This window comes from Quercus lobata, chromosome 5, assembly GCF_001633185.2.
Source record: "Quercus lobata isolate SW786 chromosome 5, ValleyOak3.0 Primary Assembly, whole genome shotgun sequence".
NCBI lineage: Eukaryota > Viridiplantae > Streptophyta > Magnoliopsida > Fagales > Fagaceae > Quercus > Quercus lobata.
Genome location: NC_044908.1, coordinates 21,537,241 through 21,561,472, shown reverse-complemented (window position 1 = coordinate 21,561,472; position 24,232 = coordinate 21,537,241). Strand labels below are relative to the sequence as shown.

The window sequence follows — 24,232 nt, the reverse complement described above, 5'->3', positions numbered from 1 at the left end:
TACAAATCATGACTTAAATTTTATTAAAAAAAAAAAAAAAATTTGAGATGCAAAGCAAAAGAATGTGCATGGATCTTTCTTTTTTGACCAAAACAAAATGTAGTCCAATAAAATAGGAGGGAGGGAGGGAGGGAGTAAGAAAGGTTAAAAAAGGCGAAAATCAGCCGATAATGGTAATCCCAATAGAATAAACACAAGTGTAGCCATCTCCGAGGTTTCTTTAGTACTACTACGCACCTCTCTAGACACTACACCCTTCCTTTCTTCCTTCCTTTGCTTCTTCTCTCTACAATACTATCTATATATATATATACATAACAAACTCCTCTAAGTTCTAACAAACAATCGCAACAACCACTCTCAAAATGATATATATCAAATTCTCAATCTCACTATAGATTGCAAATGCGCACGTTAGCCCCCGTCCCTTTCTTTCAAACCCACATTTCTTCCAAATAACACAAACAACGACAACAACATTTTGCTTCCAACTGACACCGACTTTTCCCCGCGCACGTTAGCGTCGTCTTCTTCTTTGTTGAAATTGGATCGGATCGTTTTCAAAGTCTGCGTCTGAAAAGCTTTTCAAATTAATAAGGTAATTGAATTTCACATTTCTTTCTTTCTCTCTCTGCATTGTCGTTTTCTCTTTCTAGATTTAAATTTTATATATATGCTCTGCATTTTGATATTTAAACTGTGTATTTGTGTTTTTATGTGTGTGAGTGTGAATATTACGGATTCGTTTATTTGTGGCGAGAGGCTCTGTTTTCTGAGTTTTGTCTCTGAAACCGAGCTCAAAATGGTGAGTTTCGGTGGTGATGATATTCCATACGGTGTCGTTTTTGCAGCTCTCTCTGTGCTTTTTCATACATAAATTCGTGTGTGTGTATATGTTTATATATGTATGCGTGCATTCAACTTGAAGTAGTTGAAATTTGCGCAAAATTTCAAGTTTTTTTTTTTTTCACAATATGAAATGCTTTTTATTATATAATTATATGAAATTCTTTAATCTTAGATCTAAAACATAATATTTGATCAATGGAATTTTTAAATTTCATTTAAGATTTGTATCATTTTTATAAAAAAAATAAATATAATAATCTAAGCGTGTGTGTGTATATATATCTTGTTTCTCATTCACCAGAATTTTTGTATGAATCTGTGTGTGAAATTGCGCGCATGAATGTATATATATGTGTATGTATGTATGGATCTAAGTGTGCAATTTACTAGAAATGTTGTCCTGTTTTATGCAATCTAAGATGTAATTTTCATCACTGAATTTCTATTCCAATCTCAGATTCTCACTGATTACTTTTGAGGTATTTGTAGAAAGTAAATTAGGAAATAATTGACAATCGGAATGATTAGAGTTTAATCTGGCATTGCAGTTGCTCGCAGAAAATCCTCTTCCGAGTTCAGGGGAAGGTATTGATAATTTTGCTATGCGGGGTCGTCATTCTGATTTTTCCTTTATGTACAAACGTGGGCCATCGAAGGACTATATAAACGATTTTGACAGAGAAGGAAGTTCTGGTACTTTCAAATTTCTTTAATCACCATTTTCGTGTTTTCTTTAAATTTCAATTATTGGGACTAAAGATTTACTGTTGTATTCTAAATTTCAATGCTAGGTACCAAAACTGAATTACAGCTTTTCCTTTTTGTGTTTAGGTTGGGATTCATTTCAATCCTTTTGGGTCTAGTCTTAAGTTATATTATAAATGCTCTAGAGTTGGGAATTTTATTATATTTAATATGATCTATCATTAGTTTTGAAGTAAACATATAATGTAGTGGTTGAAGGTTTTTTATTTTTTTTATTTTTTTTATTTATTTTTTATTTATTTTTTTATCTTATAGCATGAGGGAAGAAAGAAAGAAACTTGGAAGAAGTAATAGATCATTAAATTCAGTAAAACTTTCATGTGATAAAGCATTTGCCTCTTGTTTTTTTTTTTGGGTTATCAAAATTTTACATTACAACGTTAATTTATAGGGTGATGCAATGACTACTTCCTATCCAAATGAATGCAACTTGTCCCTATCACTATGAACCAAAATGACTGTTGTTAAATACCATATGTGAGAGAAAATGTTAGAAACATTGTTCTTTTTTTCATGAAAATAGTTTGTGTTACAGTGCATGATACTAACAATTGGGTTGATTTCTCATGTTGGCGTTAGTACGTTTACTGAATGGCAAAGATATTGGAAACCCTTCATGGAAGCGCTCTTTGCCACATATTCTAGTGGCAACTATCTCTTCATTCCTATATGGCTACCATCTTGGGTATTGCCCTAATCTTTGAAAATCATAATAATTTCTATTTCTTTCTTTTGATATTTTTTGAAATAATATATTATTTTTCTTGCTTCTTAATGCAGAGTAGTCAATGAGACCCTAGAAAGCATCTCTATAGACCTTGGCTTTAGTGGGGATACCTTTGCTGAAGGTACTTAATGTGATGAACCTTTCTAATTTAAGCATTTGAAACAAATTTGTCTAATATGTTCTCTTATGTCAATGAAGGTCTAGTGGTGAGTACATGTTTAGGAGGTGCCTTTTTTGGATCTCTTTTCAGTGGCTGGGTTTCAGATGGGCTTGGGCGGAAAAGGGCATTTCAACTTTGTGCCCTACCAATGATAATTGGTGCGTCTATGAGGTAACTGCATTGAGAGGCACATCTTAGTTATTTTTCCTGGGAATCCATTTTGCTCAAAGTCTAGCACTTTCAGATGTTTTCTGCTTTGACATACATCTTTTATATTTATATTCTTGTTATAACATTCAGGGTGTCTCCCTGACTGCACACGTGCATACCCCCAACCCACACACACATAGAGTAGGGGAAAAAGAGGAAGGGGGGATCAATCATATGCTAATGTGTTAATGTAACATCTTGTCTGGGTTTGTCAAGTGAATGTATGCAGGCTTTAGTCCCATTTTACCTCCTACTAGTGAGAACTTGCTGTCTCATTGAATCATTTTACTTCACTATTATTCTTCACTGAAGTATTGAAGCTTTTGGTGGTTTGCTTGCACATAAATGCATATTGTTTCACCATCATGTAGTTTGTGTAATTTTGTGTGAGTTGAATTTTTATTATTTCTTTCTTCTTCTCTCTCTCTCTTTTTTTTTTTTTTTTTTTTTGAGAAAAAATTCAGTAGGACTTATATCATAAATCATAAAAAGTACATTCAAATGATGAGATGGCATAGTATCAAACCACACATATTCGGTAACAGTAACTCTTGCCTGCATGGGCAACTGAATTTTTCTTGTCTTCTTGTATGTGAGAATGAAAAATTCTGCAGCATGGATGTAAGCCTCTTTGTATCTTCAATTATATGTCCATAAATTGTGATACTTGAGTCTTCTGCCTGGAGTTCCTTAATGATTATTGCAGCGTCCCCTTCAAACTCAACTTGGTCCAACCCAATATTGAGTACAAGTTGAGCGGCATGTCATGCTGCTAAGGCTTCAACAGTTTTGGTGAGATTAGGAAGAGGGATTTTCTGGCTTAGCACAGCAACCAGATGGCCATGGTGATCTCTGATTACTACTCCAAGCCCTGCACAATGTATATCTTGAATGGTTGCCTCTTCAAAGTTTACCTTGTAGCAGTCTGCATCTGGAGGTTTCCACTTAATCATCAGATTTTGGTTCGCAACTGGAGCTGTCTTGGGTGACTTTGCAGTCATGTACTCCTGTAGATAATCACGGCTCCTGTTGTAATACTTGCAGTGAGTCACAATTAATTGATAAACGAAGCTTGTTTCTGCAATTCCAGAGGAACCAAGATATTACTGCAACAAGAACAGCACCTTCAGCCTTCAAGACCAGGTCCATAAGATCAATAAGGTGGTGGAAATGATGGGATTTATTAGTCTCATAATCACCAACAACTTCCCATACTCCTCAAACTTCTTGACAACTCTAGATTGCATGCACTGTAGATTCTACTTCACAGTTGCATCCTTCACAATGGGGGACCAGATATGATTTTTGATGCCATAAATTATGGTGAGTAGGATGCTCGCTAGATAAAGTTTTGAATCTTATTTGGCTCAGGTAGACTCCACACCTTCATCCACAAAGCTTTATTGCTGGAATCATCTGAGCAGTAAGGAAAATTGTTGTTAAAATCCTGCATTAGCATGTGAAAAGCTGACTTGACAGAGAGTTTTCCATCCTTTGATCCTGTCCATACAAGAGTTTCAGGTACATTGGTAGAGCTTAAAGGAATGCTCTTAATCATCCTTGCTTCATGAGGGAGAAAAATATGATCAATCACATCATTTCTCCAAGTGTGCTGGGCTTCATCTATTAAGTTAGCCACCTTGGAGGATCATGGCAGGTCTCTACAATCCAAGAGGACTTTTCTGCGTTCATCACACGGCAACCAGTTGTCCCCCCATATGTTAATTGTCTTCCCATCTCCTACTCTCCACATTCCAGCCCTCCAAATGATATCCCTTGTTCTAACGATGCCCTTCCACGTATAAGAAGCATTCGAGCCTTCTTTTGCATCCAACACGGTCCTGTGAGGAAGGTGATTCGCCTTGAAGATTCTAAAGAACAATGAATCATGGTTGTTCAAAGGTGCCAAACTTATTTGACTAACATAGCATCATTAAAATATCTTAGCTCTCTAAATCCTGTACCACCTCTCCTTTTTGGTTTAGACTTTCTTCCAATTTAGCCAATGTACCTTTCTCTTATCCCCTCCATTCCCCCACTATAATCTTCTAATAAGTCCTTTGATCTTGTCACATAATCCCACAGGCAGTTTAAAGCATCCCATGGTATAAGTGGGAATAACCTGAATCACTGCTTTGATCAACACTTCCCTCCCAGTTTGAGACAATAATTTCTCTTTCCATCCCTGCAGCACATTCCACACTTTCTCCTTTATTTGATTGAAGCATACCTACTTTTCTCTCCCAATGAAGGATGGTAAGCCAAGATATTTTTCTTATTTACGGATGATTGGGAATCCTAACATTTCCTTCACCTTTTCCTAGATGGCACTAGGGGTAGAATTGTTAAAAACAAAGTCGTTTTGTTCCTATTAACCTGTTGACCCGAAGCAGCCTCGTATATGCTAAGGATTTCTTGAATCTTCTGGCAATCACCGCTCAAAGCTCTACAAAAGATCAAGCAATCATCTACGAAGAACAAATGAGAGACTCTAGGTCTACTTCTACAAATAGTTAGCCCGCAATTGTCCCCTCTGTGGGTAGCCTGAAAGATCAGAGTATGAAACCCCCTGCACAAAACAAGAAAAGGTAGGGGAGAGTGGATTCCCTAGGCATAATCCTCTTGTGGGACGGATGTAGCCTTGGGGTTCACTGTTAACAAGGATGGAATATGGAACTATGCTAAAATACTCCATGATAAGGGATATCCATTGATCATGGAAACCCATTTTTGCCATGATTTTCCCCATACAGGACCACTCTACCTTGTTATAGGCTTTGCTCAAATAAAGTTTCATAGACATGAAACCTGTCTCACCCCTAGATTGGCATTTCATATGGTGTAAGGACTCAAAAGCTACAAGTATATTGTCTGTAATGAGCTGCATTGGGACAAAAGCACTTTGAGACTCCGATATAATGGAGGGGAGAATTTTCTTAAGCTTGTTTATGATCACCTTACTAATGATTTTTATATATGACATTGCATAAGCTTGTAGGGTGGTAATCAGACACATTCTCAGGGTTTTTAACTTTTGGTATCAAAGTTATAAAAGTGTGGTTGATTGATTCCAAGATCTTACCCAAATTAAGGCTGGATATTATAGATTGAGTGACATTTTCTCCTATCACATGCCAATAGCTTTGGTAGAAGAGTGGAGGCATCCCATCCAGTCCAGGAGCTTTGAGGGGAGCCCATTATTTCTTTCTTAGATATGAAACGTTTTCTCTGTTGATGTTGATAATTGCGTAAAGGATAGAGAAGAACATATTACAAGGGATGAATTAATTAACCACTATAACCACCATGTAAACAAGGAAAACTACTACCACTTATTTTTATTGAGCCATCTGTGTTTGATTTTCTCCTCCTTTCCCCATGTGTTTCTTTCTGAAAGGTTTCCATATGGTTGAAGATTAACGTGATCTTTGTGCACTTATTCAAACTGTTATGAAGCATAAAAACTAATCAAGCGCGATCTTGCAGTGCAACAACGAATAGTCTGTGGGGTATGCTTCTAGGGAGGTTATTTGTTGGAACTGGGATGGGGCTTGGCCCACCTGTTGCATCTCTCTATGTGGCAGAGGTATGTTAATTAATAATGTTATTGGTTTAGTCTGACTATTATGTACAGTCTCTGCTGTAAGAGTTTTGTTTATAACTTTTTTATTAAACATTTAATTATGCTTCATCCACTTGACCAGGGATGTCATAAGTGTCTCTTTTTTTAAAAAAAATCTTAAATTCTTAAGACTGGTTCATCAAACATGATCAGGTGTCACCGACTTTTATAAGGGGTACTTATGGGAGCTTCACTCAAATTGCTACATGTCTAGGACTTTTGGGAGCTCTTTTTATTGGACTCCCAGCCAAGGAAATAGTTGATTGGTAAGATATCTTAAGTTGAGAAATAATAGTACTTTAGAAAATATATAATTTTTATAAAAGAATTTCAATTTATCTAAATATTTTAAAGCACTTTTTGTATTTTCCATTTGGATATCTGAGGAATAACATTTTACATTGATGATGTGCTCAGGTGGCGGGTTTGTTTTTGGGTATCTATCGTTCCAGCTGTACTACTTGCCCTTTGCATGGAGTTCTGTGCAGAGAGTCCCCATTGGCTTTTAAAGGTCATCTGCTGTCATATGTCAATCATTACTCTTAAATAGTATTTTGTTTGGATTCAACATTTTTCCTGTTTTGGGCTGGGCTGTAAATTTCTTGAGTTAGTACAGGTCTGAGAGATCTGGATATATCTCAAACTTACATGGACCAATTTTAAATAGTGATTGTCTTTTTGGATAAACAAGTTGCATGTAATATCCTATGAATATGTCAGTAGTGTAAATGTGTTTTACTTGAATATATAATGCTTCAGCCCATTTAATTGAGTTTGAATTTAAATTTAATTGAATTGATCTAAATAGTGGTCATATATCACATAATGTAGTTTTGGATTCAAGCCAAACATATAATTAATCTTTTTTTTCCCGTGTATATACAGTTGACTAAATATTCCCTTTTTTTGGTTGATTGTAAATTAGAACTGAATTCTGATTTGAGTTGTTTGGACTTTGGAGCCTTATTTTTTTAGCACAATGGACCTATCTTTCTCAGTCTCTCCAACCTCCCCAAACCATCTGCTTTGTTGGTAACACTTTATATAGTTATAGTAACTTTTTTAGCCAATTCACCTTCTCATATTTTGAAGAAGTTTATTTTCTACTGTGTGCAATCTTCTATGAAGGTCTGAGATATAGACAGAGTACACTCGTAAATAAGGATGCAGTTGGTCAGGCAACAGCCTAGAAATCTGGAATTGTGCCTTCATATTCTATCTTTTGCTTCCGTTCTATCTATGCATATATGTTAGCCATCATTTTCCTTTATTTCTAGTAATTGAACATTTATCTTGTTTCTTGTATTCCACCTGACCTGCTCCAGTACCCTCAAGTAAATGCAATAATATTTTCTCCACTTTTAGTAAAATGTAGCCTTAGGGAGAGCTGAGCAATTATCATGGAGGTCTACACCACCCTTCACAATGTATTGTTTGTCATTTTTGTTAATCATCGAAGCATTGGAGGTGATTTGGCAATGTGTACACTAACATTTTTCTGAACTTGTTTTAGAGAGGAAGAGGAGCTGAAGCCGAAGCCGAGTTTGAGAGGCTTCTGGGAGGATTACATGTCAAATCTGCAATGGCAGAATTGTCAAGGTCAGAGAGAGGAGATGAGGTGGATACAGTAAAATTATCTGAGTTGTTATATGGCCGCTATTTCAAAGGTAGATATAGCAATTCATTTACACATAGTTTTAGTTTCATGGTATAAATATGTTTTGTTCTAAAAGGATTTCTGTATAACATACATATTTTGCAGTGGTTTTCATTGGCTCTACCCTTTTTGCTTTACAACAGCTATCTGGCATAAATGCTATATTCTATTTCTCTACCACTGTCTTTAAGAGCTTTGGTGTGCCTTCTGATCTTGCAAACATATGCGTGGGATTCTCAAATTTATTTGGTACTGATTGCTTTATCCCCAAGTATCTTACTTGAATATCTTGAGAGTAAGGTCAAACATCCTCTTTACTGTATTTTTTGTACTAGGGTCAGTAGTTGCAACAATGTTGATGGATAAACTTGGAAGAAAGGTGCTTCTTCTTGGAAGTTTTTCAGGCATGGTAAGTAAAATGAAATAAATTCCTTTTGCTGACTAACTCTTCCATTTATATGAAATTTGATGGAAGATATTTTGGGCTTGAATGTTAAAAATACACTGGTTTTCTCTGGGCATACATGTAAAGCAGAAGTACCAATGATTTTCCAACTAAGAAAATTGTCCAAAAAATGACTGTCTAATTGAATTGATGAAATCTTGTCAGTACAGGTGACTAAGCTTTTGTGATGACTTAAAACTACTCATTCAGGCCCCAATTGTAGTTTATTTTATTTTATTTTTTATTATTTTTTAAAAAATCATGTGAAAGGGCTGACACCCTCAAAATTGCTCTTTTCTTTTTAAAAACTTTTGTGGGAGTACTAATTCCAAAACTTCTGATGTTATAGATTTTTATAGTAAATTATGCTGTGCTGCCTCCTGTGTATTTGCAAGAGTTTCAAATTTAAGATTAAATATAACCACTACTCAACAAGATCTTCTTTGTTGGGTTCCATTTGATTCTCAGTTTGTGTCTTCTGTAATTGTTGTGCTGTGTTACCAAATATCAGATTTGTTGTTTATTGGGTTCTCACCTCTGTTTTGCATCAAGTAGTATACAAATTTTCATATTATCTCACCTTTGCTTTACGCATTTCTTTGGTTTTAGGTAGTGTCGATGGCACTTCAAATAATGGCAACAAGTTCTTTCGCATCAGGCTCTGGAGCATTGTATCTATCTGTTGGTGGCATGCTGCTGTGAGTAGTGAATTAGCTGCAGCTATGCTGCTAAGGCATCTTGATATTTTGGATTTCTGAAATGTATCTTTCAGTTATTATGTGATGATTGAAATATTTAGAGGGAGGTGTTTGAATAAGCCAATATTTTATGGGGAAATTTTTCCTCCAAACCAGGTCCATTATGTGGTGTTTCATAAGACCATACACATGTATTATATTGCATGATTCATTAAATCAACTAAAATGTCACATGATTCTTAAGTTGGTCATATGACTAAAACTACATGTGGATTCATTTGATTTGACTTGCCACATAGTAAGTTGGAGGACTTTTTCTCCAAACTGGTTTGGAGGTAAATTCTGTCCTATTTTGTATTAGATCCAAATCTCGTTCTAGCCATAGAAGATTGGAACATAATGTAGGGGAGGCATGTACAGTATGACATGATTGATAGTGTAAAATTCTTGAATCTGATTCATAGTTCTAAGAAGATCACAAGCATAAGTTGCTGGACTCAGTGAATGTACCTCTAAAAAAACTCCTATATCATTTTTTGATGAAGCAAGTTTTACAGAATAAGCATATAAATTTAGAAGCTATTGATATGTAAATATTATGGTATTCTTTGCAGTTATGCTAAATATCAATTTGAAAATGCAGATTTGTCTTTACATTTTCTCTTGGTGCTGGTCCAGTCCCTGGTCTACTCCTTTCAGAAATTCTTCCTGGCCGGATTAGGGCTAAGGCAATGGCAGTTTGCATGGCTGTGCACTGGGTAATTTTTTTCTGCAGATATTCCTTCTATGGTTTTGTTGGAAGATAATTTTTATCTATTTTTTTTTTTAATCTTTTTTGTTGAACTGAGAACTTAATACTTTTCTGACTCACCATTAAGCATTCTTCTAGACAGGAGATCCACTTAAGTATTTCTTTTTATTGAAAGTTTTTTAAATTAAAAAACACAATATCCCATGGTCTATAGGCTAGTTTAAGGTCAATCATCTTCACATCTTTGAGCTCATGAACTTCTGGTGCCATCTTGATAATTGACTTTGGTGTTCATAACAGGTTATAAATTTCTTTGTTGGTCTATTGTTTTTGCCCCTGCTGGAGCGAATAGGGGCAGGAGTGCTGTATTCAATCTTTGCTGCCTTCTGTGTGTTAGCTGTGATTTTTGTGAAGAGCAATGTTTTGGAAACGAAAGGAAAATCACTCCAAGAAATTGAAATTGCACTTCTTCCATCCGAGTAGAGGTACTTCTATCATTTTTTATCCCCTGAATGAATGGCATGTTGTTTTTCTTGTTATTTTCTCAGTTACATCATTGATCCCAATTCTGAAATGATTAGGTATTTGGTTGAGAATAAAAATTTCTGAGGCGGTTTCTGGAATATGGAGCCCTTATTCTTGTTGATCCTAACTTTGTCCATCCAAATTTGTGCATTGTTTCGAGTCGCAGATAGATAATGGACATTTGTATACCATTTAACATCTGTTCTGCCAGAGTTCTGATTCAAAAGTGATCATCTTTGCCAACTGATGCTATTGGTGGAGAACTTGGAAAGGACACATTCTTTGCGTGCTCACTGTGGAAGGCTTTAGTAGTGGAGTTTTTTGTTTATAAAATATATATATTTTTTTCCTGGCCACGTAGATGTTATTTCCTATTTAATTTATTAAGCCAATGTAGTATACCTGATAGACCTGAATAATATATATTGAAATGCATTGAATCAACGTTACTAAACCCTACATTTCTGTGTGCATATGTTATATACTTACATGTTTCAAGGTGCATGTGATTTATGCACATACACAGAGGTATATATAATTATTGGAAAATGATGAATCTTTGACAAATTAATTTTTTTTTTTTCCAGAAATTTTAAAAAATTTTGTAAAGAAAATTAAGATGTCAGCTAAGACTGATACTGCACTGTCCTTGACATGGCATTCATGCACATTCCAGAGCCGGAAAAAAATGACTGTATGTCGGTATATGGAGCGTCAACTATGGAGTTTGGACTAGTGTACATCAAATTCGAAACATCGGCATATGAAATTCAAAATAAATATAAGTAGTATTACATTTTCATGTACTTGGTTCTCTTAACTAGTTAACTAAAACAAGTTTCTCAAAAAAAAAGAAAAAAAACAAGATTAACTGAATCAAAAATGTATTCTCAGAGGTCAAGGACGACCTTAAAATAAATAAACTCTCCAACTGCTCATTTCTCTGCACATTTTTATTTTCCTGGATTAAACAAATTATCCTTACACACTAGAAGTTCACAAAAATGTTTAAAGTCGTCCTAGAATCCACTCCAATGGTAAAGTCAGTAAATCATTTTTAAACACATACAAGATTTCCTTTGTTTAGATTTACATACTTGCTTCTTGTTGCAAGGGTTGAGAGCTTATTTTTAGGTGTCAATTTGGAAATTGCTTATTTTCGGTAACTTATTTGCATAGTATTTATCAAAATATATAATTTTTTATAAATTTTATGTTATGTGTTACAAAAAGCTCAAAGCTAGCATATATATATATATATATATATATAAATATATATATTAAAAAGCTAAAAACTAGATTATTGGCTAAAAAGTTGAGACAAAAAACAGAAAGCAAATTTTTTTCAACAATTCCCAAACACACACCAGGTCCCTCTTTCTCTTTCTTGCCCCCATTTGTAAATCCAGTTTTTCATCATACCTTGAGGGGGTTCAATCCAGGATAAATCAAAATTAATGCTCCAGGGGGTGATTGGATTTGGAGTGCATTTAATGCTAATATGAGGTTAACATGTTAGGAGCTCCAAGTGAGCTCTATTTTTCTTGTCAGTTGTGACTTCTGAGCTTCGTTGAATGCTTGACTAGCCCCCTTCCTCGGCCTCAGCCTATTCATTTTATAAATTAGGGCTCTTTACTATATACACTCGGTATACAGATTAAAGCAATAGTGTTAACTATTGTCCTTTTTGGCTGTATAATAATGAATTGCAAAATAAAGCACTAGGAACTTATGCATTGGAAGTACAGCCATGATTTAGTGTTCTATTGAATTTTTGGTGTTCTTGTATGGGAAAAGGATGGACGACTGTGAAACAGTTCAGAATAATTCATCAAGATTAATAGTACTAATTACTTTGGTACAAAATTTAAGTATTACTTGGAAATTATTACTTTTACATTTAAAAGTTTTCTAAATGCAGTTTATTTAACCCGTTAACTTGATCCAAAAAACAGAAATCAAAATTCATTGGAACAAATTTTCTCTGCAGGATTTAGCTTGTGCTCAACTTGAGAAATGAAGCAAACCGAGTTCAAGTCAATTGATTATTAACAAGCTTGAGTTTGAACATTAGGAATGAGCTAAGGCAAGTTTGAATATCTAGTTAATCTTGCCATCGAGCTTGACTATTCAATAATAAACTTGGCTAGGCTTGATAAACAACCCTAAGCAGACAATAACCTGACTTCAATCCTTACTAAAGGGCAAAAATAATCTTGAGCCATTCCAGTTGAGGATTCAAACTCAAGACATATATGGTCGTTCATTTCTCTTTAAATTTGCTGGATAAGATGTTCAATTTGAAGTAATCTCTGCCAGTCTGACTTTTGTAATAAAATCATGTGCCCTCCATATACTAAGGTCTGTGCATTAAGTTTTAAGATGTTAGGACTATGGAAGTAAACCCTTAACATCAAACCTTATTCAAAGGACAGCAAGAATACAAAGGACTTTGTCATCACCTTTCTTCCACCACATCTACATCCACAATCCAAAAAAAAAAAAAAAATGTGGCTTGACTAATGGTTTTTCAACACTTTTCCTAAAATAAACAGGATGGATATTACATCCATTAAGCTAACTGTGAATTCTCTATCAATATGATAACCCCTGCACAGTAGATTCATTCTCAACAGAACATTCAGCAGATTGTTGAAAGTTTGTAACTTCAAAATTTTGGGATGATGATATTCATAGAGATAAGTCTCCCCTTTCTAATGGGAAAATGAAAGTCACATGGAGCCCAAAGGCCACATACATAATCATTGACTTTCAGCCATTCAAGGGTTTCACACAACAACCAATCTTTAGTAAAAAAATTTGAGGTCAGCTATAGATCCTTAACATATTAATCCAGGTTGGTCATATGTATTTTTTTTTTCCCATCTGTCATTCTATTCACATCAACTAAGAGATCATCAAGCCAATTAAGTTACCTGTATTAATTAACAAAAGTGTTGGTTCATAACCAGGAAAGACATTATATTTCTAGAGAGCTTTTCCCTAATGAAACTAACAACAATTTTCTATAATTGTATTATAATTTCACGGTCAACATACATTTTGTTAGAATACAAAAAATCCTCACTCATCAATTGCATACCTTACTACTTGTCAAGGCCTAACAAAACTTAGTTGTGAAATAATATCATCTCTAACACTTCTTGCCCCCACAGCTTTAACAATCTGCAACAAAAAAGCAATGAAGTCATTTACAACGCTTACAACAATAAAACAAGCATAATCAGCTAGAAAATCATGAGCAATGCGTCTTCAATAATCTAAGTATATATTTTCTACAACTATGAGCAACATTACAACCATCATCAATCTCAAGCAACCAAACTTGTGTAGCACAAGTTAAGAAATGAAAAATTCTCTTTGCTATTAGGAAATGTTATGTTGAAACAAACATACAGGCACATGGGCGCAGAGGAGTTTCCAAGTTTGCTGTTTTGATTGATTCAAATGATCAAAAATGATATATTGCAAAGGCAAAGCAAAACTGCTTTTTGTCATATTAACTACTAACATTCATGAATTTCCCACAATTTAAGTTGCACAGAAATAACACAGGTCCCTGCATGGGCATATATACGTGTATGCCTGCAGTTCATCGTTCCACTCCATGTCGTCGTATAACATCATTTTGGTTCCTTCCTTCCTTCTCCTTTGTATTGTGTGCCTCTTGCTCTTGAATGCTCGTGCTCTCTGTGTTGGTATTCTTTGTTTTCAAAAAGACACTCGAAAAGAAACTTTAAACCATTCTGAAGACAACAAATAAAGTTTAACTAAAACATCACTCTTTGGCAAATTTGACACAGCTGATCAACACAAGAAACATAATACATCTATTTCAAGAAAAAAATTTTGAATCCACAAATCGGAACTCCAGAATCCACAAAAAAGAAGAGAGAATTATTTGCAAATGATAAACTTTAAACAACTAAACACAACCAACAAGGAATGTTGCAATAATAATAAAGTCAATCCCACAGTAATGTTACACACGGAGAATAAATCCTTGAATATGAGATACTTTGATTCACCCAAAAAAAAAACCCATACTGGCTGTTTTTCAATGTTTCCTGTTAGTCACATTATATCTATAAAATTAATGATTTATTTTAAGCTATGTTTTTTTTTTTAAATTAAATGTAAACTAGTTGTTATATGAGAATTTATTTGATTAGGAGCAATAGTATTGGAGATATACATATCAATGATTGAATGTTATGAAACCATTTGGACTATCCCTTTTATTTGAACCTTTTAAGATGTAGCAGTACTAAAAAGGGGACACACACCCAAAAAAAGAAAAAGAAAAAGAAAAAGAAAAAGAAAAAGAAAAAAGAAGAGCTTCTATTGCAAGTATGAAACCTTTGGTAATACTATAAATCTAAATCTAATACCTGAAATTTCATGAATTATCTCTGAGCATTTCCAACAACTCTGGATCACCAAGCTTGTAGAATATGAAGTGTACCCCTTGAATCCTATATCTGAAAATGACAGAGGGAACATGCTTGACTTTCCAAAAATCATGACCTTCATCTGGTTGCATACTAAGCACAAATTCGTTTGACAAATTAAGAGCTTCTAGAGACTTGAGGTTTTTTAGATGGTAGATGCCAGAGGGCACCTCCTTCAGCAATGGGGAGGGTCCAATCACAAGCTGTTCAAGAAGAGGCATGGCACTTTCTTCTATTATCAACCTACTCAATGTTCTCAAATTTCCAAGCCATAATGACTTGAGTTTCTGAAAGCCTCCTCCTTCAAAATGTAATTGCTCACATCTACATCCCTCATAAAGTCGAAGATTCATCAAATTAGGCAAAGCTTGAAGGACTTTTAATGGATCATCCATTAATCTTGACCAGATTAAATCAATTCTAACTAAACTCTTAAGTCTAGGAATCCATTCTGGTAACCTTTCTAGTCGCCCAAATAGGCAGAGCGATTGTAGGAAGGGCAACGGAGAAGACATCAAATGTAATTCAAGAACTTCTTCCTCCCTTGTTGAACCAATTCTCAATGAACGAAGGAGGCTCAATTTCTCGAGAGCAGTGCACAAAGCCATCCCATTTTCTCTCTTCAGTTTCGAGATTTCCAACTTCTTCAATTGCCTTAACCTTCCTAGTTCTGCAATAAGGGCAGCATTGTTGGCTTCCACTTTATGAAGCTTCTGTAAGGACTCTAAATGCCCAATGCCACTTGGCACCTTTATCAATTGTCGAAAATCAATAGAAAATTCAGCATCATTGTTTTCGATGTAGGCCGCAAGATATCTCAACTTACGAAGCGCAATGATCTCCACCGGTAGTTCGTACACAAGGGAACGTTTCAAATCCAAAGTCTCTAGGTTGTGCAATTTACCTATGGACTTATGAAGCATTTGAACTTTTGTATCTCTCAAACTTAAATATTTTAGATGGAATAGGTTTCCCACTTCTTTAGGAATATAATCTATAGAAGCACCTTCAAAATCCATTACTTTCAAGAGCTTGAAATTCGCAAAACAAGTAGTCAAAAAAGAAATGGACACTTCATCTATCCCCAAAATGAGAATGGAACGAGTTTGGGAACTAGTAATTGTCTCCATAGGAGTATTTACATTATTTTGAATTGAAAGGCGTCGGGCTATTCTGTCAACTAGAGTAGTTCTGTAGTGAGACCAAACAAAAACTTAACTCCTCTAACCTAGAAAGAATGACCTCACGCATCATATCATGAACTCGATAGCTTCTAGTTTTTCCAGAAAAATCAATTGTTGCCACTTGAACCATGCTTCTATAAATGAGCTGGTTCAAGTAGTCTTGTGCAACATCTTCCAATGTTAGCCCTTGCTTTTCTTTTATAAAAGATTCGGCAATCCAAAGCCGTATTAGTCTTGCACTATTAACAAAGTAATCCTCTAGAAACATGCCGAAATATAAGAAACAAGGTTTGAGGTAGTAAGGTAGATCAAAATAGCTAAGAGATAGAATTTTGGTGATATTTAAGAGGTGAGGATTACTTTCTAGCTCCGAACTAAGGCTATCACAGAATTTGTGCCACTCAGAGCTAACCTTATCTTTGGTTGATAAAAGACCTCCTATAGTTACAATTGCTAATGGCAACCCTTCACATCTCTTAATTATGTCGTGTGACAATTCAACCAACTCGACGGGACAATGCCCGCCTTCATGTTGGAACACCATCTTGCAAAACAGTTCCCAAGCTTCTCCTAATGGTAGAGGTGGCAACTTGTACACATGATTTGATGGAGATTCTTTGTTGGAGGGAGCAACACTCTCACTTCGGGTTGTAAGCACTATTCTACTACCTTTGTTGTTATCCGGCAAAGCAAGTTTTATATGTCCCCAAAACATTGTGTTCCATATATCATCAAAAACTACCACGTACCTCTGTTCAAGTACATATTGCCTCAATTCTTTAATTAAATCTGTCTCTTCCATTGTGTCAATTCTCCTAGGAGCATACTCTTTCCTTGCCTCGTAGAACTGCTTTATCATTTTCCGCAAGAGCTCCTCCATCTTGTATGATTGAGAAACAGTGATCCAGGCAGTGCAATCAAAGTGTGCTACCACTTTCTCATTGTCATACACTTTCTTTACTAAAGTGGTCTTGCCAAGCCCACCAATGCCAACCACTGAAATCACCAAACGATTAGATGGTCCTTGTACCAATTGACCAATCAATTCATCTCTATAAGACTCAATGCCCACAAGCTCAGCTTTCCCAATGAAAAGAGATTCCACACGAGGGTCATGCCATGTATCACGTCTAGTGTCACTAGTTGATCCTCCTTGCTCTATGGTGTTGAATCCATATCTTTCACCTCTCTTTCTGATTACCTTGAGACTTTTGTTGATATCTTGAATCTTGGAGGCTATCACATGTCTCGGCTTTAGTTTTAAGGTAAATTGAAAAACTTTCAAAAGGAAACGAAAGCGTTTCCTTCGCCCTTGGTGATGTTTTGCTAAATGAAGTTTGTATTCATCAATAACATCTTCTATGTGATAAGCTTTTTCTCTTACTTGTTTGACCCATGTTTTTACAACGTTGCTCATGTCTACCATCTCGGCCCTTGCATCTGCATCCTTGAGAAAGGACTGAATGCTCTCAAGTTCATCTTTGATGTCAACAACTTTGTCGTGGATTCCCTCCAGCAATCTTACTTCTTGGGCTAACAACGGGATCAAATTCTGTATAAGTAGGCTGACTGCACTTTCTGCCATTCCTTCTCCCTTCTTAGATTATTCGACTACACACCTTTGGCTTTGATCTGTGATATGGCTTCAGATGACTGGATGGTTCTATTATATGAGCTGTCTAAAGGGTTCTTGGTTCACAAACAATGAAAGCACAAAACTTGGATAAAACAAGCGGCTAATTAAGTTCTTGAGAGAGAATGCAGGACAATAATATGAAGATGGAGAAGAAGAAACGGAAAAATGGTGGGGCGGATATCTTAGAAATGTGGGCTTTGAGTTCACAGATTGAGGGTATTTTGATGATGATTTGGTGGGATAGAATGAAGAATGTGAACAGCAACGGCTTGGAGTAATGGGTCTGGTAATAGCGGGGAAATATAGATGATGAAGAAAGAGCCACACGGTGACTACTGAAATTGTTTATTAGGGGATATAGAATACCAACATGGAAATTGTCTTATCAGTTTCTCCAATGACTTGTAGTTTTATCAGATGATACAACGAAGAAAGGGAGATGGAATAGGAGTATGGATTTTTTCAAGAGCAGCATGGAGGGAGAAAGAATGGGATCCTTGACTCTGCTCACTTCTCAGTCACCAATGTTGTCATAAGGTCTCTCATTCTAGTATATGGTGTACCTGGCCAGGGGCGGAGCCACATAGTGGCTTGGGGGGGTTGTGGCCCCTGCAAAAAAAAAAAAATTTCCCATTAGACTATGAAGAAAAAATAAATAGGCCTCCCCAACATTAGACAGCCGGCCCCCCTACCCATTTCTCACCCATTCTCCCAGCCCTCAATCAAAAATTAGGAACACCCTCAAATTAAAAAAAAAAAAAAAAATTATCTAAATAAAAAAGCTAAAAGGAAGCCAAGCCCACGGCAGCCCAGCCTCGTTCACGGCAAGCCCACGGATTCTCAACCAAAAAAAAAAAAAAAAAATCAATACAGAGAATCAGAAAATCGAACCCATCACGTTGCTGGTAGAGAAATCAAACCCCAATACTGCCTATATAGAGCAAATCAACAAAAGCAAATCAAACTCAACAACAAACCAAACACAGAGTGACAGAGGTGTTTATCTAAAAAAAAAAAAAAATCCCCAATACACAAACCAAAACCAAACCCAGTAACCCACGGTCACGTCGCCACGACGTCGCAGCTCGCTCGTCGTTGTCGCTTGCCCCTCATCGCAGATCGGAGATCGGAGATTGCAGATCGCTCTGCCTCTGCTCCGGTGCTCGGTGCTCGGTGCTCGGTGCTCCCTTCGGCCCTCCCTCAAAGTATTTCTCTCTTTTTCTCTCACTGTCACCGAAATGAAAAATGAAATAAATTTTCGCAGATCGTAGACCGTAGATCGGTCATCGAAGATTGCAGATCACTTTGCCTCTGTTCCGGTGTAGGCGTGCAGCGTTGCTAGTTGCCGGTTCCTCCCTCCGGCAGTCCGGCCCTCCCTCAAGGTTTTTCTCTCAGACTTTCTCTCTCTCTCTCTCTCACTGAATGATTGAATGAAAAAATTGAAATGAAATTTATGTATAAACGTCTCTCTTTATTCTTTAACTTTAATAGCCTATCTGATCTCACTCTTTTATTGGTTGGCTTTTACTTTTTTTCTATTTTTGTCTTTTTAAATTTGTCTTTATCTTATCCCTTTTTGTTGGTTAGTGTGTTGGTCTTTAGTGTAACATGTGTTCACTGTGTTGTGATTTGTGATTGGCATTGCAAAATTTTATGATTGCAGCTGGCTATTGTGATTGGGGCGCATGTTGCGCTTGTCTGTTGTCTGTTGAGTGGGGTGGGGAGGGGGTAGATGGGCTCATGGGACCGGGTAAACAATAATTAAAGCAATGTAATGTGCAGCACATTACACTGTTTTAATTATTATGCTGCACATGGAATGTATAATGTTCGGCTCTTTTAATGTAATATGTATAAGGGGCTAAACAATATAACAAATTAAAGCAGTATAATTAATGACAAATAAATTAAAGCAATATAGTTTATTGTTACGCTAAACAACAATAATTAAAGCTATATAATTAAATTAACCAATACATTATAAAAGACAAATTAATTAAATTATTTTTGTTTTTGTTTGAGGGGTTATTATTAATTAAAGTTGTATTAAAAATGGGTTGATTGTTTAAATTATAGTGGAAATTTTGTTTTTTTCTTGAATATGAATAACATTTATATAACTAAGCAAAAATTTCTAATTAAAATTTTATTTTTTAAAATTCTTTTCAAGTTAATTTTTGAGTCATATTCTTAAAGCTAAAAGAATTATGAGCAAACGAAAAACAATTGATGCATTCTTTAAGAAAAAAGATGTTAGCAATTCAGAAATTAGGACACCTGTGGCTGTAGAAACAAATGTTAATACTTCGATGCCTGATGAACACCCCTCCAAATGTCCAAAACTTCAATCTGAAGAGATAGATCGTGATCTAGGAACACGTAAACAAATATGTGAATTTCCTATCAACAAACAAGATGAAATCCGACGAGCTTATCTCATAGAAGGTCCATACCAACCTAAAGATATAGTCTATCCATACAATGATGATACTCATCGTCGTCGATTTCAACCTTCATGGTTTGTTTCACATAAGGATTGGTTGGAATACTCACCTTCAATGGATGCGTTATATTGTCTACCTTGCTACCTTTTTAGTAAGAAACCAATAGGTTGTCCCGAATCAGATGCATTCATTTCAACAGGTTTTAATAATTGGAAAAAGGTGAAAGATGGAATGAATTGTCCTTTAATTCGTCATGAAGGGAAAGAACCAAACTCCCCACATAAAATTGCTGTGAAATGTTGCAAGGATTTAAAGAATTATTCACGACATATTGACAAGCTAATTGAGAAACAAACGTCAAAAGAATTAGACAATAATCGGTTGCGGCTCAAAACCTCAATAGAGTGTGCTCGATGGCTAGCATTCCAAGCTTGTGCTTTTAGAGGTCATGATGAAAGCCTTGATTCAAAAAATAGAGGCAATTTTATTGAATTGATAAAATTCACATCAACTTTCAATGACAAAGTAGCTAGTGTTGTCTTGGAAAATGCTCCAGGAAATGCCAAATATACATCACCCACAATTCAAAAGGAGATTTTGCATATTCTTGCTAGTAATGTGCGAAATGCTATTCGTGAAGAAATTGGGGATGCAAAATTTTGCATTCTTGTTGATGAGGCCCGGGATGAGTCGAAGAGAGAGCAAATGGCCATCATTTTGAGGTTTGTTGATAAAGAAGGTTTCATTAAAGAGCGTTTCTTTTATGTTGTGCATGTTAGAGACACTACTGCATTGACTTTAAAGAATAAGATATGTGCTGTCCTTTCTCGTTACAACCTCCACATTGAAAATATTCGAGGTCAAGGATATGATGGGGCTAGTAACATGCGTGGTGAATGGAATGGATTACAAGCTCTTTTTCTTAAAGATTGCCCATATGCTTATTATGTACATTGTATGGCTCATAGGTTGCAATTAGCTCTAGTTACAGCATCTAGAGAGTAAAAGATGTTCATCAATTCTTTGATCATTTGGTTAATATTATCAATATTGTTGTTGGTTCTGGTAAGCGTAATGATGAATTGCAACATGCTCAAGCAGAACAAGTTGAGAATATGATTGCTTCTAATGAAATTGAGACTGGAAGAGGTGCAAACCAGATTGGAACTTTGCAACGAGCTGGAGATACTAGGTGGGGATCTCATTTTCAATCTATTTGTAGTTTAATTAAAATGTTTGATGCTACTTGCAAAGTTATCAACTCTATCTCTGAGGAAGGGGCTAACTATAAACAACGTAGTGATGCCGAGGGAGCTTATCAGGTATTAACATCATTTGAATTTATTTTAATCTTGCATTTGATGAAAGAGATAATGAGAATTACTAATGTTCTTTGTCAAGCTTTGCAATAACATTCTCAAGACCTTTTAAATGCCATGCATTTAGTTTCAACTACAAATACACTTATTCAAAAGTTGAGAGATGATGGATGGGAGCCTTTACTTGCTAGTGTTATATCATTTTGTGAGCAACATGAAATTGATACTCCTGATATGAATGCTCGTTACACTAAAGGTCGAGGTAGATATCGTCGTCAAGATGACGATTTAACAATGGAACATCATTTTAGAATTGGCATATTTACAGTTGCAATAGACTTTCAATTACAAGAATTGAAAAGTAGATTTTGTGAGCTAACAACGGAACTTGTCATTCTTAGTTCAGCTTTAAATCCCAAGGATGCTTTTAGATTATTCAAAATTGTTGATATATGCAATTTGGTTAAGAAATATTATCCTCAAGATTTCACTGAACATGAACGAGAACTTTTGGAGTCTCAATTGCAACATTATGAACTTGATGTGATAAAACATCCAGATTTTCAAAATATAAGTACAATTTCTGAGCTATGTAGGGGATTAAAAATTTCAGGAAAGTCTAAAATCTATTTTTTGATTGATAGACTTATTCGTCTTGTGTTGACCTTTCCAGTTTCTACAGCAACTACAGAACGAGCTTTCTCAGCTATGAAGTTGTTAAAAACAAGACTTCGCAATACAATGGAGGATGAGCTTTTGGCAGATAATATGATAGTTTATATAGAGAAGGAAATTGCAGGGAATTTCACTATAGAGATGATAATGGATGAATTTTATTCTATGAAAAATCGTCGTCAGGCATGCTTTGATCCGGTTGATGACCCGACCTGACCCGAATAATGGGAGATTTACTAAGGCTTAGTCCATGGAGAGGAGGCTTGGGCCGACAAAAAATTTTTGGCCCGTTTTGTAGCCCATTGTGAATCCTGTGCGCAAGATATAAAAGCCGTTTTTTTGGTGATTAGGGTTTTATCTTGTTGTTGTTTTTGAGAAAGAAAAACACTGTAGCTGCACATTGTAATTTTCTTTGATAATAGTGAAATCCCTGCAACTCTGTGGACGTAGGCAAATTGCCGAACCACGTAAATACTGTCTTGTGCGTGTGATTGTTTTACTTTTGGCGTTTTGTTTTCTCTATTTTTTTTGTTTCTCACAGGTTTGGAATTTCGGTCGAATTCCCAACATGTTCAAGTATATAATGATATATGAAAGTTGATAATTTTGTATCCAATAGACTTAAGAATTATATTTAGTATATCTCTGTTACAACCCGGCCCCCCCAAGTATGTATTCCTGGCTACGCCCCTGGCTGCTCCCAAAGACTTTAGGAAGCTGTTGATGGGACAAGGATCAACATCAATAATCTAGTCTACACGTGGAGGGTAGAGATGAAATAAAAAAAGAGTATTAAAGAGAAAAAATACCCTGAGGGCAAATGGGGGGGGGGGGGGGAGAGTTAAGAGAAAAAAGATTGTAGCAAGAAGAATAGTGTTTGTAATCATATTCAAGGGATATATACAATAACTAATCTCCTTGGATTGTGCCAAGGACAATTTTCTTTGAATTAAGTTATTTTATCTTTGCTTCTTTGTCATTTGGGCCAATTATAGTTGCTGCATGATTCATTAAGGCCTAATTTTTAAACCCATTATCTATAAATTCATTGTATTGGGCTCTTTGGGCCTAATTCCTTTAACCCTTTGGGCTGAAGAACCAAATCTTGCCCTTCCAAATCTAAATAAATAGAGTTTAAACAATCAATTTTATTTCTTAAAATAAATTATTGTAAAAGTGTTAAGGGTATAACAATGTACTAGCAATTTTGTATCCTCACTGCCTTGAATGCTATTAAAAATAATTTTGAATTCAACATTTTTTCTCTATTCTTTTAAGTAGTTAAAATGTGGATTATAGCAAAAACAAGATTGAAAAAAAATTAAAAACTAAAAAATAAGAAAAAGAGTGGAGGCTATGATTTTAGTGGTATATATGAATATAAGTGGGCCATTTTTTTTTATAAAAAATAATGATTATGTAGAACCCACCAAGAGGAGATTTGGTATTTTCACAAGTTGACACTAGCAATTATATAACTGGTAGACAATAAAGTAGTGTAAGTGGTGGACCTAAATGAAAATTGAATATTCAACAATTGTGAAATTTATTGTGAGAAATACTATATAGACAATTGTGAAATTTGTTGTGAAAAAAATTGTGTAAATTCATTATTTACTGTTAGTAGTTTGGAAACTTGTCAAAAGGACAATACTTTTAGTCTTATGTGGGGCCATTGAACTTTGTTTTCGTTGGAAAAAGACGAAAATGAGATATGTACTTATACATGACATTAGACTGCTTTCTTTTAGAAGTAGAAAAGTCTTCTTATTTATGCTAGGGGCAAAGTTGAGATAGAAAATTTTTGTAAGGGGGCAAATTGCTTTATAGGTATATTATATATGAGTTTTTGGGGAGGTTAGGGGGGCACTTGCCCCCTCTCGCCCTCCCTTGGCTTCGCCAGTGATCTCATTTCTCCCTTTCCTGCTAACTAGCTTCTCTGCCAAGCAGATTATCTTGTCGCAAAATCACGAGATTAGTCAAACAAATCAAGCAACCACCACACCCAAAAGGAGTGACAAAAGACTAAAAGAGTCTTCGACGTGTCGTTTAAGTAGGCAAAACTATCCTATGATGTATGATAACATTGACAA

The 24,232-nt window shown here is 35.5% G+C and overlaps 3 protein-coding genes across 7 annotated transcripts; 2 read left to right on the top strand and 1 right to left on the bottom strand.

Annotated features, from left to right (window-relative positions):
- Window positions 1-239: 239 nt before the first annotated feature.
- Window positions 240-10,895, top strand: LOC115991784 (probable plastidic glucose transporter 3). Of its 5 annotated transcripts, none has more exons than XM_031115704.1 (15): window positions 240-598; window positions 1,398-1,542; window positions 2,194-2,299; window positions 2,395-2,462; window positions 2,540-2,672; window positions 6,198-6,297; window positions 6,487-6,599; window positions 6,751-6,844; window positions 7,847-8,000; window positions 8,096-8,239; window positions 8,326-8,399; window positions 9,045-9,133; window positions 9,777-9,891; window positions 10,185-10,369; window positions 10,576-10,894. In XM_031115704.1, exons 2-14 carry the CDS (start codon window positions 1,452-1,454, stop codon window positions 10,365-10,367), a joined length of 1,464 nt encoding a protein of 487 aa, XP_030971564.1. In that variant the 5' UTR covers window positions 240-598; window positions 1,398-1,451; the 3' UTR covers window positions 10,368-10,369; window positions 10,576-10,894. The 5 variants fall into 5 exon arrangements, with proteins under 5 accessions (XP_030971564.1, XP_030971563.1, XP_030971562.1 ...); XM_031115703.1 differs by having other exon boundaries at window positions 241-598; window positions 10,466-10,893; XM_031115702.1 differs by lacking the exon at window positions 240-598 and adding an exon at window positions 711-805 and having other exon boundaries at window positions 8,332-8,399; window positions 10,466-10,895.
- A 2,666-nt stretch (window positions 10,896-13,561) lies between these two features.
- Window positions 13,562-18,000, bottom strand: LOC115990156 (disease resistance protein RPM1-like). The gene is made up of 4 exons (XM_031114011.1): window positions 16,101-18,000; window positions 14,822-16,054; window positions 13,942-14,176; window positions 13,562-13,595 (listed from the first exon to the last, which is right to left on the bottom strand). Exons 1-2 carry the CDS (start codon window positions 17,648-17,650, stop codon window positions 14,830-14,832), a joined length of 2,775 nt encoding a protein of 924 aa, XP_030969871.1. The 5' UTR covers window positions 17,651-18,000; the 3' UTR covers window positions 13,562-13,595; window positions 13,942-14,176; window positions 14,822-14,829.
- Window positions 18,001-20,259: 2,259 nt separating this feature from the next.
- Window positions 20,260-22,355, top strand: LOC115990155. The gene is made up of 3 exons (XM_031114010.1): window positions 20,260-21,093; window positions 21,216-21,467; window positions 21,621-22,355. The coding sequence occupies exons 1-3, from the start codon at window positions 20,260-20,262 to the stop codon at window positions 22,353-22,355; spliced, it is 1,821 nt and encodes a 606-aa protein (XP_030969870.1).
- Window positions 22,356-24,232: the final 1,877 nt, after the last annotated feature.